General features: G+C 39.6%; 1 protein-coding gene across 14 annotated transcripts in view; it reads left to right on the top strand.

Moving 5' to 3' along the window:
* SMARCA4 (SWI/SNF related BAF chromatin remodeling complex subunit ATPase 4) overlaps nucleotides 1-15094 on the top strand; it is a 73234-nt gene that overhangs the window by 44009 nt on the left and 14131 nt on the right. For 5 of the 14 annotated variants that reach the window (XM_070741600.1, XM_070741598.1, XM_070741599.1 and 2 more), the window contains 7 exons: nucleotides 739-825; nucleotides 2255-2301; nucleotides 4068-4234; nucleotides 6755-6918; nucleotides 8071-8298; nucleotides 8850-8927; nucleotides 11153-11371. In XM_070741600.1, the coding sequence (XP_070597701.1) occupies nucleotides 739-825; nucleotides 2255-2301; nucleotides 4068-4234; nucleotides 6755-6918; nucleotides 8071-8298; nucleotides 8850-8927; nucleotides 11153-11371 (990 nt within the window). Of the gene's footprint in view, nucleotides 1-738; nucleotides 826-2254; nucleotides 2302-4067; nucleotides 4235-6754; nucleotides 6919-8070; nucleotides 8299-8504; nucleotides 8604-8849; nucleotides 8928-11152; nucleotides 11381-15094 lie in introns of all 14 variants that reach the window. The other 9 variants (XM_070741588.1, XM_070741594.1, XM_070741587.1 and 6 more) reach the window with 3 other exon arrangements.

Consider the following 15094-nt stretch of genomic DNA (forward strand, 5'->3'; position numbering starts at 1 on the left):
TTTTCTCATTATATGTTTCTTAAAGTAGGAATGTGTTTTATCCTTATCGTATCAAATAAAGGCAAGCCAGCCAAGTATAAGATCATAACCGCCCAAATTTAATAATCTTACATTTTCCAAAGTTATCCAATTTTTAATCCAGGATAAGGCTGCAGAGGTTTAATTTTCTAATATGTGGAAATCTAATTCTGTAGATAATCAGAATGAGGCACAGTCAAGTGTAACCAAATATTTGGATTAGTAATGGCACTCCATTGATGTAGGAATCATTATAATGTATTTCTGATCATAACAGTATTTTAAAGCACAATGGTCAAAACGTTTCCTGCTGTAGCATTCATGTTTTGAGATCTTCCATGAAATCCATTTCAAATGATGTCACTGGATGGAGAGTGCAGTATGATAAGAGATTGTTACCAAGAGAAGAAATTTGTGGACCTTAAAAAAAGTAAATGTAGATTTTTACACCTTCCTCATATACTTTACATGCTTAGTTGATGTGATGAGAACTTAAACCACATGCAAGTAATAGCAAAACAAAAAACTTTGGGGAAATGAATCTTAATACATCAGATATCCCATGTCTGGTTCCTTTTCCAATGTCCTACTCATATAGCTATAACTAACCAACATTTGCTCTATGGTTTGAACAGTGTGGAAGAAACAGGGCCCTGGCAATATAGGTACGCTACAAATAGTTTGCCTTCTTTGATATTTTTCACACTCTTTTTCTTGCAGGGCAAAGGTGGCACAAAAACACTCATGAACACTATTATGCAGCTTCGGAAGATTTGCAATCATCCATATATGTTTCAGCATATAGAGGTAAAGATGTAGCATTGTTAAAGAGGAGACTAGCAAAGAGAAATGTGCTGGAGCAAATATGTTGAAAGATGGGCTAATGGGAGCATGTTTGGATAGATTACTACCATGCCTATCTAACAATTTCCCAGACAAACTCAGCTCATAATCTGGGGGTTCCTCAAGCATCAAATGGCTGTTGTGGCCAGGAGGACTTTTACTCAATTTCACATTGTGCGCCATTTGTGCTCTTTCCTGGATCAAGAAACTCTTCTTTCAAACTCTTATGCCTTAGTCATCTGCCTTATGGACTGCTGCAGTGTGCTCTACATGGGGCTACCTTGAAGAGTATCTGGAAGCTGCAGGTGGTGCAGAATGTTGCCACACACAGTTTTGAATAACCCAAAGGTGGTGCATGTAACATCTTTGCTGTGTGAACAACATTAGGTGCCAGTTTGCATCTGGGTTTAATTCAAGATGTGGGTTATCATCATTAAAGCCCTTCATGGCATAGGATCAGCTACCTAGGCTACCCATCTTGTCCCAATTACATTGACCCCTTCCACCTGGTCTGGCAGGGAGAGCATATTACAGAAGAATATGCTTTAAAGAATTTCAATTGGCGAGGTCTGGGAAGAGAACTTCTGCTGTTGCTCCCACCCTATAGAACATCTTGCCCCCAGAGGTAAGGCTGCCCACCCACCCCAACTCTTCTGCTCTTCTGGAAGAGCATGAAGACCTGTCTCTGCCAACTGGTATGGGAATCTAAGAGTGGTACGCAGTTGTATACATTTTATTATTTTTGTTCCTAAAGCAAATAGCTCTCAAGGAAAATTTTGTAGCAGTTGTCTATCCTTTTTCTCATCACCCTGGCATCAAAAATGTAGAAACTGTACTCTTGTTGTCCAAGAAGAAGAGAAAGGAAGAAGAGAAATCTTCGTTTTGTTTTATTGGCTGAAGCTTTCCAAAATGTCACAATTCATGACTTTCCCTCCTTCCTCCAGATTTATTCAAAAATTAGAGAAGTTCATGGGTTGACATTTGGTTCCTCAATATAGTATTGTATGTATACTATTTAAAGCCTCAAAATATGTTGGACTCCAATAGTTTCCTGTTAGTTTTTTGTAAATCACCCAGTAGAGGAAGGCTGATTGTGAAGAAATTTGCAGCATTATAAATCCTAAATACTTGGAAATTTGCATTCATGAAATAAGCAAGAAAAAATCTCCAGCTGCTTTGAAAATAATTTTAACTATAATTCAAACATCTGTTTATTTGAAAAACTGTTTAACTGTATTAATAAAAATGTTAAAAAGAATGGCTATCTTAGTTAAGATGTGCAGTAAAAGCCTTCCTTAACTATCAAAATGGTTTTTGAAGGTGAGAAACCCCCTATTGTTATATTTGGCATCATTTCTTCATATTTATTTAGTTTCCGTACATTTTGTTACAGGAGTCCTTTTCTGAGCACTTAGGCTTCACTGGAGGCATTGTGCAAGGGTAAGTTGCAAACTCTAAAACTTTGGGACTATGTGAGGGATGTGAAACTGCTGGCCCATGGGCCAGACATGTTATGCGCAGGCCACCCCAACCCCAGCCCCGAGAAGGGAAAAGACATCAGGAAACTTCATGTGATGGCAACATGACGCTGCAAGTTTGACACCTGTGGACTATGTGTATGTTTTCTTCGTGAAGACTCAACAGTCTGAATCAATGGCTTCTTAAATTACAGAGGCATCTCCTACCTGTTCTTGATGGACAATCCTGACACTAGGACAGTGATGGCAAACCTATGGCATGGGTGCCACAGGTGGCACGCGGAGCCATATCTGCTGGCAGGTGAGCTGTTGCCCTAGCTCAGCTCCAACATGCATGTGTGTGCCGGCCAACTGATTTTTGGCTCACACAGAGGCTCTGGGAGGGTGTTTTTGGCTCCCAGAGAGCCTCGGGGGGGCGATGGGTGAGGGCGTTTTTACCCTTCCCTGGCTCCATGGAAGCCTTTGGAGCCTGGAGAAGGCAAAACCTGAGTCTACTGGGCCTACCAGAAGTTGGGAAACAAGTCATTTCTGGCCTCTAGAGAGCCTCTGAGGAGTGGGGGAAGCTGCCTTCGCTCTCCCCAGGCATTGAATCATGGGTGTGGGCACTTGAGGTTGTTCACACTCCTTCGGCATCCAAGGAAAAAAAGGTTTGCCATCACTGCACTAGGACAATTTCCAATCATGGTTTTGGGGTGATGTTTTTAAGGACTTGGGCTCCCTTAAAAGCTTGTCTAAATTTAATTAATTTAATATCAGTACAGATAGTTCTCACTTATCACTTGTTTAGCGACCATTCATAATTGCAATAGTGCTGAACAAGTGATACAGTACTTATGACCAGTTCTCAAAGCTCCAGCCACACTAACACAGTTTCAATTTGGATGCTTGGCAACCAACTTGTATTTATGGTGATTGTCCATCATAAAAGTGAGTGGTAGTCATGTGATAGCCGTTTTTGACCTTCCCTGCTGGTTTTCTACAAAGTCATTGAGAAAGCCTGGCAGAGAAGATCACAAGTCACTCTGGTAACTCCCCTTTGCCTTTCTGCATTTGCACCCTACTGTATTGTCCATGCCCCACTCTTCCTGTGCTTGTACCATCTATCCCTAAGGCTTCCCATGCTCAGGCAGCACATCATCCATCCCCCACTCTTCTTGCACTTGCACACGAAATGTGCCAGACTTCCAAGCTCTCCCCCGGTCTCCCTCATATTACGTCTAGCCTGTATCAGCCCTCCCAGAGTCTCTCCTGGCCTCCCTCACACCCCTGGAGCATCCCTGAATTGTTTGCCTGGGATTCCTTCCACTTCCCACTTAATGGCCTGCACATCTTGGCTGTTACAGCATCAACCAAGATTGTTGGGATTGTTCTTGCTAAGCAATATGATCACATGACATTGTGTTTTATTACCGCCCTCCTCAGTAATGGTAATTCCAGTTCCAGCTTTTATAACCTGACAACTATCTGTAATGGTGGAAAATAGCTTCTATTCTCCACTAAAAATAGTGGAGAAGGCAACAGCAAAGGTCTGGTTTATTCATAAAAGCAATTAGAGTATCCTAGCTTTTCAAATTTAGGAAAATAGGACTTCTATGGTCTAAAAAGAAAAGCGAGATTGTTCTGCAAATGTTTGATATAGAAGGAGAATCCTGAAATTAAAACATGTGAAACTGGTTGTTTTGCTGGGGAGAAAAATCTTCCTTTTTCTCTTTCTCATACATAACCTAGTCTTGATCTCTATCGAGCTTCTGGGAAATTTGAACTTCTAGATCGTATTCTTCCCAAGTTGCGAGCTACCAACCACAAGGTATTGCTCTTCTGTCAGATGACCTCCCTCATGACCATAATGGAAGATTATTTTGCCTACCGCGGATTCAAATACCTCAGGCTAGATGGTAAGTTTGTCAGTAGACTTACATGCTGGGCAAATTTTGTATTGAGAAATACCTATTTGACTTGGCTACAGCGTTTGCTTGAAGCGTTACCTAAGTTATGAAGTTTTGAGTTGCATATTTAAAAAGTGGAGTATAATTTTCCTGCATTGAACATAAATATGTGTAGGTATGTTGTGCATACATGCATATACAGTGGTACCTCTACTTAAGAACTAAATTCATTCCGTGACCAGGTTCTTAAGTAAAAAAGTTTGCAAGTAGAAGCAATTTTTCCCATGGGAATCTATGTAAAAGCAAATAATGCGTGCAAACCTATTAGGAAAGAAATAAAAGCTCGGAATTTGGGTGGGAGGAGGAGGAGGAGGAAGACAGTCGCTGCCAAAGAAAGAAGGTGAGGTGAGGTGAATTTAAAAAAATCCAAAACTTTAAGACTTTAAAAAAAAAGAGGGACTTTGAGGCAGCAAGGAGGAGCACACACCTCCCATACACCTGGTGCGAGTCTGCTGCTCTCAAATTTCCCAGGAAGATTCCAGGTAATATCCAAACTAAATCGGAGTCCAAGTAAAGGTACTTCTCAAAGTTCCAATTTATTTCTGGAGCCATCCTGGCACCTACACTGGAAACCTGAATCTGAGTTTCCCATTCAGTTGAAAGTTCACATTCCTTGTCCCCCACCCACAATCTTGTCACGTTGCCCACTCAGATTGTGTCAGCGTGGCAAATCCTTCTTCCGCTTCCCCCAGGTGAGTGGGCATAGGATGTCCTTGAACCACTCGAAAGAATGCTGTGTGGCTGCATCTGTTCCCTCCTGAAAATCACCCCTCCAATTTCTTATAAACATCAGGTCTTCTATAGATAGTGTGGCAAGCCATTAATTTATCACCAACCTCTGCACTGGCTTGGCAGTAGAAATGGCTCATTCTCTTTCAATATGGGCAAAGGGAATTTCCCTTCAGTGCTGGTATAAGCCATTTGAAAGTGTGTGTCACACCTGCGCCAGTCAGGTTTCTTTTGAAAGAAAGACCTTCAATTCCATTTTGGTGAAGTGATAAGTTACTTTACTAAAAGTTGCTAGCTGCAGTATAGTCAGGTTTAGAGCTATGTTTCAGGCATAAAGAACTACACATTTTTTCCTCTCATCACAGTCCTCTCCCATGACCTGTGTGCCTTCAGCCAATGAAGAACTGCATAGGTGTTTGAGAAGCGCTGAGGTGTTTGGGGCAGTCCACACTCCAGTCAAGAGGGGGTGGTTTTGAGTGCTGACACAAATTGGTTCTGTGCTTCCTTGGTCTTCATCAAGCTGTCATTCCCTCCCCTCCCTATTTTCATTGTTAACTTTTCCATTTTCAACTTGCCATTTTGATGTCTCAAACCACTATGTAATGTATGGGCCACTTTTTGAATGACTATTTTTGTTAATGCTTTCCTGAAATTATAAAACACATTTGGATAAGAGATATTTTGGATCTCTTCCTGATCCTAAAATAGCATTGATTAAATAGGAAGTCAGTCATATATTCTGGTAAGTATAATCTACAGTGAGATATTTGTGATCTAGTTCCAATAGATTAGTCAGGTTTAGCCAAGGCAAAAGTTCTTTCTCTCTTTTTATTTTTATTTTTCGACTCTCAATTAAGGGTTTGTTCTTTAATCCAGCATTAATTTGCCCTTCTGTAAAGAAATAGATCAAAAGTGGATACTCTCCATATAATACTTTGTGCAGAGGGAGGAAAAGAGGCATTTATAGAGTAACTATACATGGATGCCATGTAGTCTGAAATATCTACAGTCTAGTGTTTTATATATCCCTGTGGCATAATCTGCTAAAGTTTATGATTAAACTCCTAACATTGCTCAAAAATGATGATCAGGTTATACGGAACTGACTACCAAGAAAAGCTTAGGAAAGACTAAGGTTTTTATTTTTAGAAATATGCCTTTCTTTTTTGTTGCCCACTTAATACTATAATTAACAGCCACAGTATTCTGAGAGATTCATCTGTTTCATGTGTTCATTACTGCCTGAATTTGCTGATATTGAATGAAGGTCTAGAATAGATGTTAATTAATATTATGATCTGGGCATTATAGGCCTGTCCCAATAATTTTGGAAATGGCATAGAGCAAAATACAGTATCTGTTAATTGCAGCTTCTCTTTCTTGAGTGGCCAGTTTTAGTTTATTCTTCAGTTGTAAAGTTCAGAAAGGAAAGGAAGCAAGTTATAAAGTAGTTAACAAAATGCAATTTCTGTGTGTTATCACGATTATTCTGTCCAAATAATGTCTTCCAATCCAAACCACCTGATTTATCTTTATAAATTCTCTAATATTGTTAAGAATTTAATTATTCAAGTGTTCTGTAACTTCTCCATAGGTAATAATTCTAAAATGTCACTTTTGTTGAAATATGCTTTTTCTCTATGAATTCTTCTGCGTTTTTGGAATATTTGTAATAGTTTTTATCCTGAAGAAAAATATTGCAGCATTAGGGGAAACCCTCTCTTTTCTGGGCTTTTAAAGGGACCACTAAAGCTGAAGATCGTGGCATGCTGCTGAAAACTTTCAATGAGCCCGGCTCTGAATATTTCATTTTTCTTCTGAGCACCCGAGCAGGAGGTTTGGGACTGAACCTCCAGTCTGCTGATACTGTGATTATTTTTGACAGTGATTGGAATCCTCACCAGGTAACTTAAGTGTTTTCACTATGTTTCAAGTGAAAATATTTATTAGGACATTAACCTTTAATGGTGAGATTAAATTTTGTAATACTACATATATAATACTAATGCAAAAGAAAGGACATTTTATATTTCATCAAGAGTTGTGGATTTATAGGAAAGGCTGTATGAGATCGGAAGGGAGGATGGTAAAAAAGCAACCTTGAACTAATAAAGCAGTAAGATAAATATAGAATATATATGTAAAGATTTTGTTAAATAATGACATGAGGAATAAGATGATAAATATGCGAAAATGTCTGTAGGGCAATAAAAATATTTTTTTTAAAGAGTTGTGGATTATAAATATTATAATTTTTAGTTTCAAGAATATCTGAATCTTTGGCATTCCCCTTCTGTCTACAATCTATAATGAGTTTTCTGGCAAAATGGGATATTACCGTTTTAAAATATTGTCATAAATAGTTTTTCTATGCCCTTAGGAGAAAAACAAAAAAGTTATCTCATCTGATAATAGATATCTTCACGAGCTGGTAGTATAAACTCTCATTCTAGTCGGGTCTTTTCTTAGGGCACAGCCTTAACTATCTTGAAGCAAAGTTAAAGAGGAACCTTTACTTGCTAAATAAAACCAAAATTATACCAATGTACCAAACCAAAGGACAGGCATATGAAACCAAATAATACTTATCAATTAAAATAATCTCTTTGGGGGAGATAGATGGTAAAATGTATGAAATACAAACAAACAAGTGAGCAAGTGATATAAGAATTATTACACCAATAAAGATTTAGAGACCAAGAGTATCCCTTGATGTTACTGCTGTCCTCTAAACATTACCTGGACAACCTTGAATAATGGGTTACAGTACAGAGCATTAGTAGATAGGTTGGGACACACCGCCAGTTCACAGATCAGCCAGAGACCTAAAGAGCAGAGAGTTAGGCAGAAGCATTTCCTCTGATCTATAGGATTAGAAATGAATCTCCAGATGCATGTTTTGGCCTTGAGGCATGGGTGCTACTTTTATAAAAAGGTAGAGCTATCCAGTCTTGGGCCCTTCTGCTGGTAGGGCCCTCCGGTCTTTAAGGACGTAGCTGAGAGTAAGCTGAGCGTAGTTGTTGAACAGTGAGGAAGGTTTTTGTCTACCACTTCAGGACCTCCAGGCACAGGATCGAGCACATCGCATTGGGCAGCAAAATGAAGTGCGAGTGCTGCGCCTGTGCACTGTGAACAGTGTGGAAGAGAAAATACTTGCTGCAGCCAAGTACAAGCTGAATGTTGATCAGAAGGTGATCCAGGCTGGAATGTTTGACCAGAAATCCTCCAGCCATGAACGGCGAGCTTTCCTGCAGGCTATCTTAGAACATGAGGAGCAAGATGAGGTAAGAGGCCACGAGGGATGGCTTCTCTCGTGCGTGACTGAGGAATGTGTCGCCTTGATCTTTGCTCTCTGTAATCCTGAGGTCAAGGGACTGTGGGCTGGAAGGAAGGGGCATGAATCCGTGTCACCTTAGGAAATGAATTTGAGTGTCAGTGAAAGGTGTTGGATTGACAGCCCCGGAGACTGAAGTCCTCTATCTATCCACAGACCAGATACAGCACGGGCAGCGGCAGTGGCAGCGCAAGCTTTCCCCACACTGCCTCAACCCTGTGCCTCAACTCCGACTCGGAGGAGCCACCTTTAAAGGTGAGAGGGGTAATTCAGTCGCCGCGCCCGTCCAGTCCTTAGTCCTCACTGTTTTAAGAATGTCAGCAAAATTGCCAACACTGATGGGGAGCGTCTGCCACGTGGCTACTTTCCACCGAGACCACCAGATATATTTTCACACAAGTAGCCAAATCAAACTTGAGATGGTAAAACTATCAATATAAAGCTCCAAGCACACGAACTGCCCTGCAGGAATTAAATGGGGAAAACTTTGAAATCTTTCAGGAAGAAGATGAAGTTCCAGATGATGAAACAGTTAACCAAATGATTGCCCGGCATGAGGAAGAGTTTGATCTTTTTATGGTGAGAGTGGCTATTTTGCTTGTTGGGTTTCATAAAGGTCACCTTTATTCTTTTACGTTCAGCCTATTACTTGAGGTACATTAAGTTAGCTAAATTTTGTTGAGGAAGTCAGTAATAGATACAATTGTGCCAGAGGAAAGCAGGGCATACATAATGTGCTAAAAAGAGAGGAATACATGCAAATACTCGAGAAAAATGGTTCCAAGGCAATAACTAAATATCACCTAATGCAATAATGTATAAGTATCAGGGTTCCTTCATACGCACACACATGAGAAGCTTTTTACTTTCTGTGTTGTTTTAATGTTGTTTTGAGAACCATAGGAAGCTTCCTATTATTGGGGAAGAGAAGATTGTGGTTATTGATAAAAAATATCCACCCAAAAAATGAAGCACAAGCAAGAACAAGCAAAAACCCAAAGTATAATCCTGTCAAAACATGTACGTTTCCTATAGATACTTATGACTTGTTATGGAATTAGGACAAATAACATTCTACAGCTGTTTCACTTGAGACTACCTCCAAATCTCTCCAAAGTTGCAGTTTGCCTTCCTAGGAAAAATGCCCTCTTCTCTCACCCATTTCTGTCCCACCTCGTCCAATAGTTTTAAGTCCTTCTCCTTCCAAGTGTAGAAAGGAAGAAGTTGGGAAAGGTGGGAAAACAGCATTCCCCTTTCTTCAGTGCTGGAGGAAAGGGAAGTCTCTTTGAGTCAGACTTGATCCTGAGGGGCTTATAAGCACATCCTTGTTGGGAAAAGTGAACATTGATGCCTAAAGTGAGTATAGCAATAGTATTTAGAATTATATACCGCTTCATAATGCTTTTACAGCCCTCTCTAAGCAGTTTACAGAATCAGCATATTATCCCCACAACAATCTGGGTCCTCATTTTACCCTCTTTGGGAGGATGGAAGGCTGAGTCAACCTTGAGCTGGTGGTGAAATTTGAACTGCTGAACTACAGCTAGCAGTTAGCTGAAGTAGCCTGCAGTGCTGCACTCTAATCACAGCGCCACCCTGGCAGACATATCCCCTGTCTTCTTCTGTTTTAATTTACCAGTCTAATCTATATTCCTGAGACTGTGATGGTCTCATCCAAGAACAACCAGATTTACTCTCGGTATACTTAGTGAAATGAGCCAACATCAACTACATGTCTAACTGTTTATGCAGGAATTGGTGAGGGACAAAGGCAAACAGGCACCGTCTTCTTCATTCTCAGCTATTGCATGGGGAAGAAAATACTAGTCAAATTGGGCATCTGACTTTCAAAAAACAATGTGTATTGTAGCATATTGAAAGTATGTATATCAATATAGTGGTGTTAATTTGAAACCAAAACAGTTCTCTGCATTCTTGAAAAAAGTATACTTGCTTTCAAATCATGCATTTTCATATAACTATATAAATCTGTTTCTTTAAGAAAAATGTTTGAAGTATACTTGAAATAATGTTTCAGGTTTCAGAAATCTATCAAACCAAGAAACCTGGGGGGGGGAATCTTACTTATTTTGGTGACACCAATAAAAATAAGTCTTATTGGACTTATTCAGTAAGTCCATCTTTATCCCCTTAGATTTCAGGAATCACTTTTTAAATGAAGAGAGCCCATAGTTTTGATTGACTTACCTTTTGATAATCTAAGGCAGCCTTTCCCAGCCTAATAGTGAATTTCAAAGTGGGGCCAGATGGGAAGCCCTGGAGGGGCCATTGCATTCTCTTTCTGATATTGTCACGTTTTAGAGTCTAGAATAGAATAACGAGTGGAATACAGAATGAAGAGGGAAAGGTGAAAGATTCTTCTATTCTATGAAAAAAGACAGGGATGGATGGATAGATGGATGGATGGATGGATAGGTGGATTTTAAAATATTTCCATATTCTGGCATGTTGCTTAGTAGTGATGAACATTTTACTCCTATCATATCTGAATGTTGAAACTGAATATTATACACGTTACTCTTCACAAAAAAATGCAGGTGTTGTTTATTTATACAAAATCTCTTAATAGTTTGCCAACTAATTTGCAAAATTAACTCAAAACATTTAAGATTGATGGTTTTCCTGTACCTGATAATTCCCCTCTAATTAATATTGAGGGGGATTTTGTTATCCTGAAATGGTAGACTTGCATCTGTTCCCCATAAATGACTATACTGAGCATAAAGCTTAGAAAATCCAGTGCAATACCACATATAGTTTAAACTGCAGTTCTCCCTCTGCAGCGCATGGATTTGGATCGCAGGCGAGAGGAGGCCCGCAATCCTAAGCGAAAGCCACGATTGATGGAAGAGGATGAATTGCCCTCTTGGATAATTAAAGATGATGCAGAAGTAGAAAGACTAACCTGTGAGGAGGAGGAAGAGAAGATGTTTGGTAGAGGTTCTCGTCACCGTAAGGAAGTGGATTATAGTGATTCCCTGACTGAGAAGCAATGGCTCAAGGTATACATGGTACAGCATCGTTCTCCAATGATTTTCTCAAATTTTATTTCTACCTATCTCTGTGTTGTCTGTGTGTCTGAATGTTGAGAAAATACCCAACACAAGAAGTTTTGAGGACTAGCTGAGTTTATGCAACCAAATTTCAATTTGATCATTCTTTTGACGATTTCTAGCAGTGAAACTCTTCCAATGCTAATCCCTAATTTTTTGTATTAAACAGGGCGGGTTGTTTTAACAGTAAATTTCTTCAGTGCCATTCAAAACTTCTGTTGGGTATTATCAACTCAACTGTGTGGAACCATGTTGCTAAACTTAAATTCAATTGATCTCCTTGACAGATGTCAAACATTTCAGATGCAGAAAGCCTACTTACTATGCAGCTGAGTGTGCCCTCTTCTTGCCTGTCCCAGCAAACATTTCATCCTATTTGTTGCTGGGCAGTGATCCAGAGATTGGATGTTCTCCGTCTTTGGCCATTAAGAGGCAGACTGGGGGTGGGGGATGGGAAGAAGACACTGTCCCTGAGCTAGACTAGGAGGCATCACCCTTCCTTCTGTGATCCAGTCACTACTACTGCAGGAGAAAAAGGGAGGCTTAGTTAACTGTGATCTTTTAGGGCACTATTCATTTGTAAAATAACCCAAAGATTGTTGGTTTGGGTTTTACTTACATCCCGTTCCTTCTGCTCTGTTTACCACCAAAGTATGTTAACTGGAGAGACTGATGATTGAAGCTAATAAGGAGGAGACATATGGCTATTCGTGCAACATTCTCAAAAAAATTGCTGTAATTCACCTTTTCAGTCTTAGAGAATCTTGTTATGATGTTCTCCTGTCTTCTGACTTGTTACCAAAGATCATCCTGGTAAGGGACAGGCTTCCAAGCATTTGTGTATACTTCTAAGGTTGAGCTACAGAAAGCATCCCTGCTTGATGTGCCTGCTCCACTCAGCACTTGTTCTTTGTTATTCTTACTCATAGAGGACATTAACTGGACCACAGGAAAGCAGTGTGAAAATAAAAATTGGATTATTTTTTTTTATATATAGCAGTCACTAAGAAGACCTCATGTGAAAAATTGATGTCAAAGTAACCTGCAGTTTGTTTCCTAGCATTTTTGTGCTAACTTCCTTTGCTGTATATAAATCCTTTAGGGCAGAAATTTATAACTTCTGTTGTTATAAATATATAATTTTTCAGAGATAATGGCAGAAGGCAAGCTATAAAATAGCAATTGCTTTTCTGCTTAGCTATGTAGGATACTTATCAAGTTTGTTGTTATGATTATGATGATTTCATCAATAATGGCCATACTTTTTACTAGACTCTTACCCAGGTCTAGAGCAGATATGTCAGAAGGTTTGCAACATATCAGGCAGAACTACTACCCGAGTCTTATTTTCACTTCTATAGTTATTGTGGACATGAAACTGCTACATTGATGGTTTTATGAAGATCGGCATTCATTCAACTTCCTCATTCAAAAACATCTGATTCTGAAACTGATGCCTGTTTTGGGGAAGGAAAGAAGATTAATTGATGTTACAGAATTTGAAGTGATGGTTCCTAAATTGCTGGCCCCCATAAAATGATAACTATGTTGACAGGCACAAGGCTACAAGACTGGGAAACCTGGATTTCAGCTTTACACTTTCAAAATACACTTGGGCATTGCAACTTTAATGCATACAAGGCCTAGAGCAGAGTTCGTCAAACTTGGCAATTTTAAGACTTATGAACTTCAAGTCCCAGAATTCTCCAGCCAGTGTACCATAGCTGGTTGGAGAATTCTGAGAATTGAAGTCCAAAAATCTTAAAGTTGCCAAGTTTGAGGACTTCTGTTCTAGAGCTATCCAGAATTCCTTAACTTTCCTATCCTTAGCAGAACAGCTTGGACTTCTGTCAGCAGGAAGAGAACTACTTGTTAGATTAATTTGGATTGGCAGTGAATGAAAAGCATTGCTGAAAATATACTTAAAAGTCTGGGCTTTTCTCTCTTTAGATTTTTAAACATTATTTTACATGTAGGCTCCAGTTTGTGGAAACAGCAGTTTCTTATATGGCTGAAAAAGCAGTGAATATGCATTACAGGTTTTTAAAAAATTGATAGCCTTAATGCTACAAAATAGTTGCTGATGAAAAGTCAACACACAACCAGCAGTTTGCATGACTTCAGCTCAGTGTTTAAAATGAAAGGGCAATAATTACACTTGCTTAATTAATAATAATTTTTATGGAAAGAAGTTGACCTGCAATCAAATATGGAAGATTCCAAATTAGTGTTTGTCAAAAAATTGATTACTTTAAACTTAATATTACCAAATCAGTCTTTGAGCATTGAAGGTAGAGATCATGCGTGTTGGTTTATGGAGGGACACCCTGCCTATTCACTTCTTCAGTACTAAATGGGAACAAGAAGAGCATCAACGGATCAAGATCGAGTCTCATCATAGGATTATGTGATATTTGCAAATAACTTTCTGATACAGGAGAGAAGGTTTTTTGGGTGCCTTCTTACTGAGGCATTCATTACCTTTATTTAACAAATGAAATAATTCTAAGAACAGAGCCTAAAGCAAAATGTTGACACAATTTGTATGTAGGCTAAGCAATGAACTTACTGAATCATCCCAGTGATTGGACCACTGCCCAGCAACAAATAGAAAAGAAAATTTGGTCTTAAATATTAATTTTCCTTCTGTTTTTTAATGGGCAGTAATCCAGCACTTGCCTGTTCTAGGATGCCTGTTCACTATGGAGCCTGTTGGTGGTTGGGATCCTTATTGCTAGGCTAAGAGTGACTGGTTGTCCAGAGGAAGAGGTGGTGACCTTTTAGTCCAGCCCATTTATATTTTCCTTAGCATCTGCCCCCATTGTCTGGGCAGGGAATATGCCTTCTGTCTGGACTGCTACCTATCAAACAAGTAGAAACAAAGAAGGTAAGACCAAGTTTTCTGTTTTATGCCATGTTTGAGGGTGGCAGGGAGAAAGATAGCCTAGCCTTTTTTGCTTCAACACAAAGATATGTCAAAAAGTAAAATGTTTTAGCAAAGGGGAATGGCGATCAACACTTTACCACAGAAACATAAAGTAAAATCAGAATGACCTGCCAAACAAGGTTTTTGCCTCTACTTCTTTTATTGCAGATCTTTTCGTTATTTTTGGGTGGATTTAATGTGTTCATTTTTTAAATCTAAAAATTGCACAAAGGTAGGCAAGTTAGATATTAAAAGTTGATCAGATGCTACTATTGTGTTATTGTGTTTCCCCGAAAATAAGACCCAGTCTTATTTTCTTTTGGGCCCCAAAATAAGCATCAGGGAAGTTTTATCCGCTTACCTTAGGACCACCGCTGCCAGGCCTTCCACGTCTTGACACCTGTTGTGCTACTGCCCAACTTTTTTTGTGGTTGCTTGTGGCCAGACACCGTGTGCCTCATAGTGCCAGTGCTGCTACTTGTTTAGGTGCAGAACAACACTGGCACAACATGCCACATGGCATCCTGCCACAATTGGCAGCACAGTGCAACAAGCTTTATGGTGACCCACCACAAACAGCGGCACCGGCACAATGCATCATGCGTCTGGCTGCAAGTGGCCACAAGGGCCCTCAGAAGAAGTCGAGCAGCGGTGCAGTAGGTTTTGGGGCGTGGGAAACCTGGCTGCAGCAGTCCTAACATAAGCAGGTATGGAATGCTTGGGGCACTCACTTCATCCCACTTTGT

The sequence above is a fragment of the Erythrolamprus reginae genome, chromosome 2, assembly GCF_031021105.1.
Source record: "Erythrolamprus reginae isolate rEryReg1 chromosome 2, rEryReg1.hap1, whole genome shotgun sequence".
Taxonomy (NCBI): Eukaryota; Metazoa; Chordata; class Lepidosauria; order Squamata; family Dipsadidae; genus Erythrolamprus; species Erythrolamprus reginae.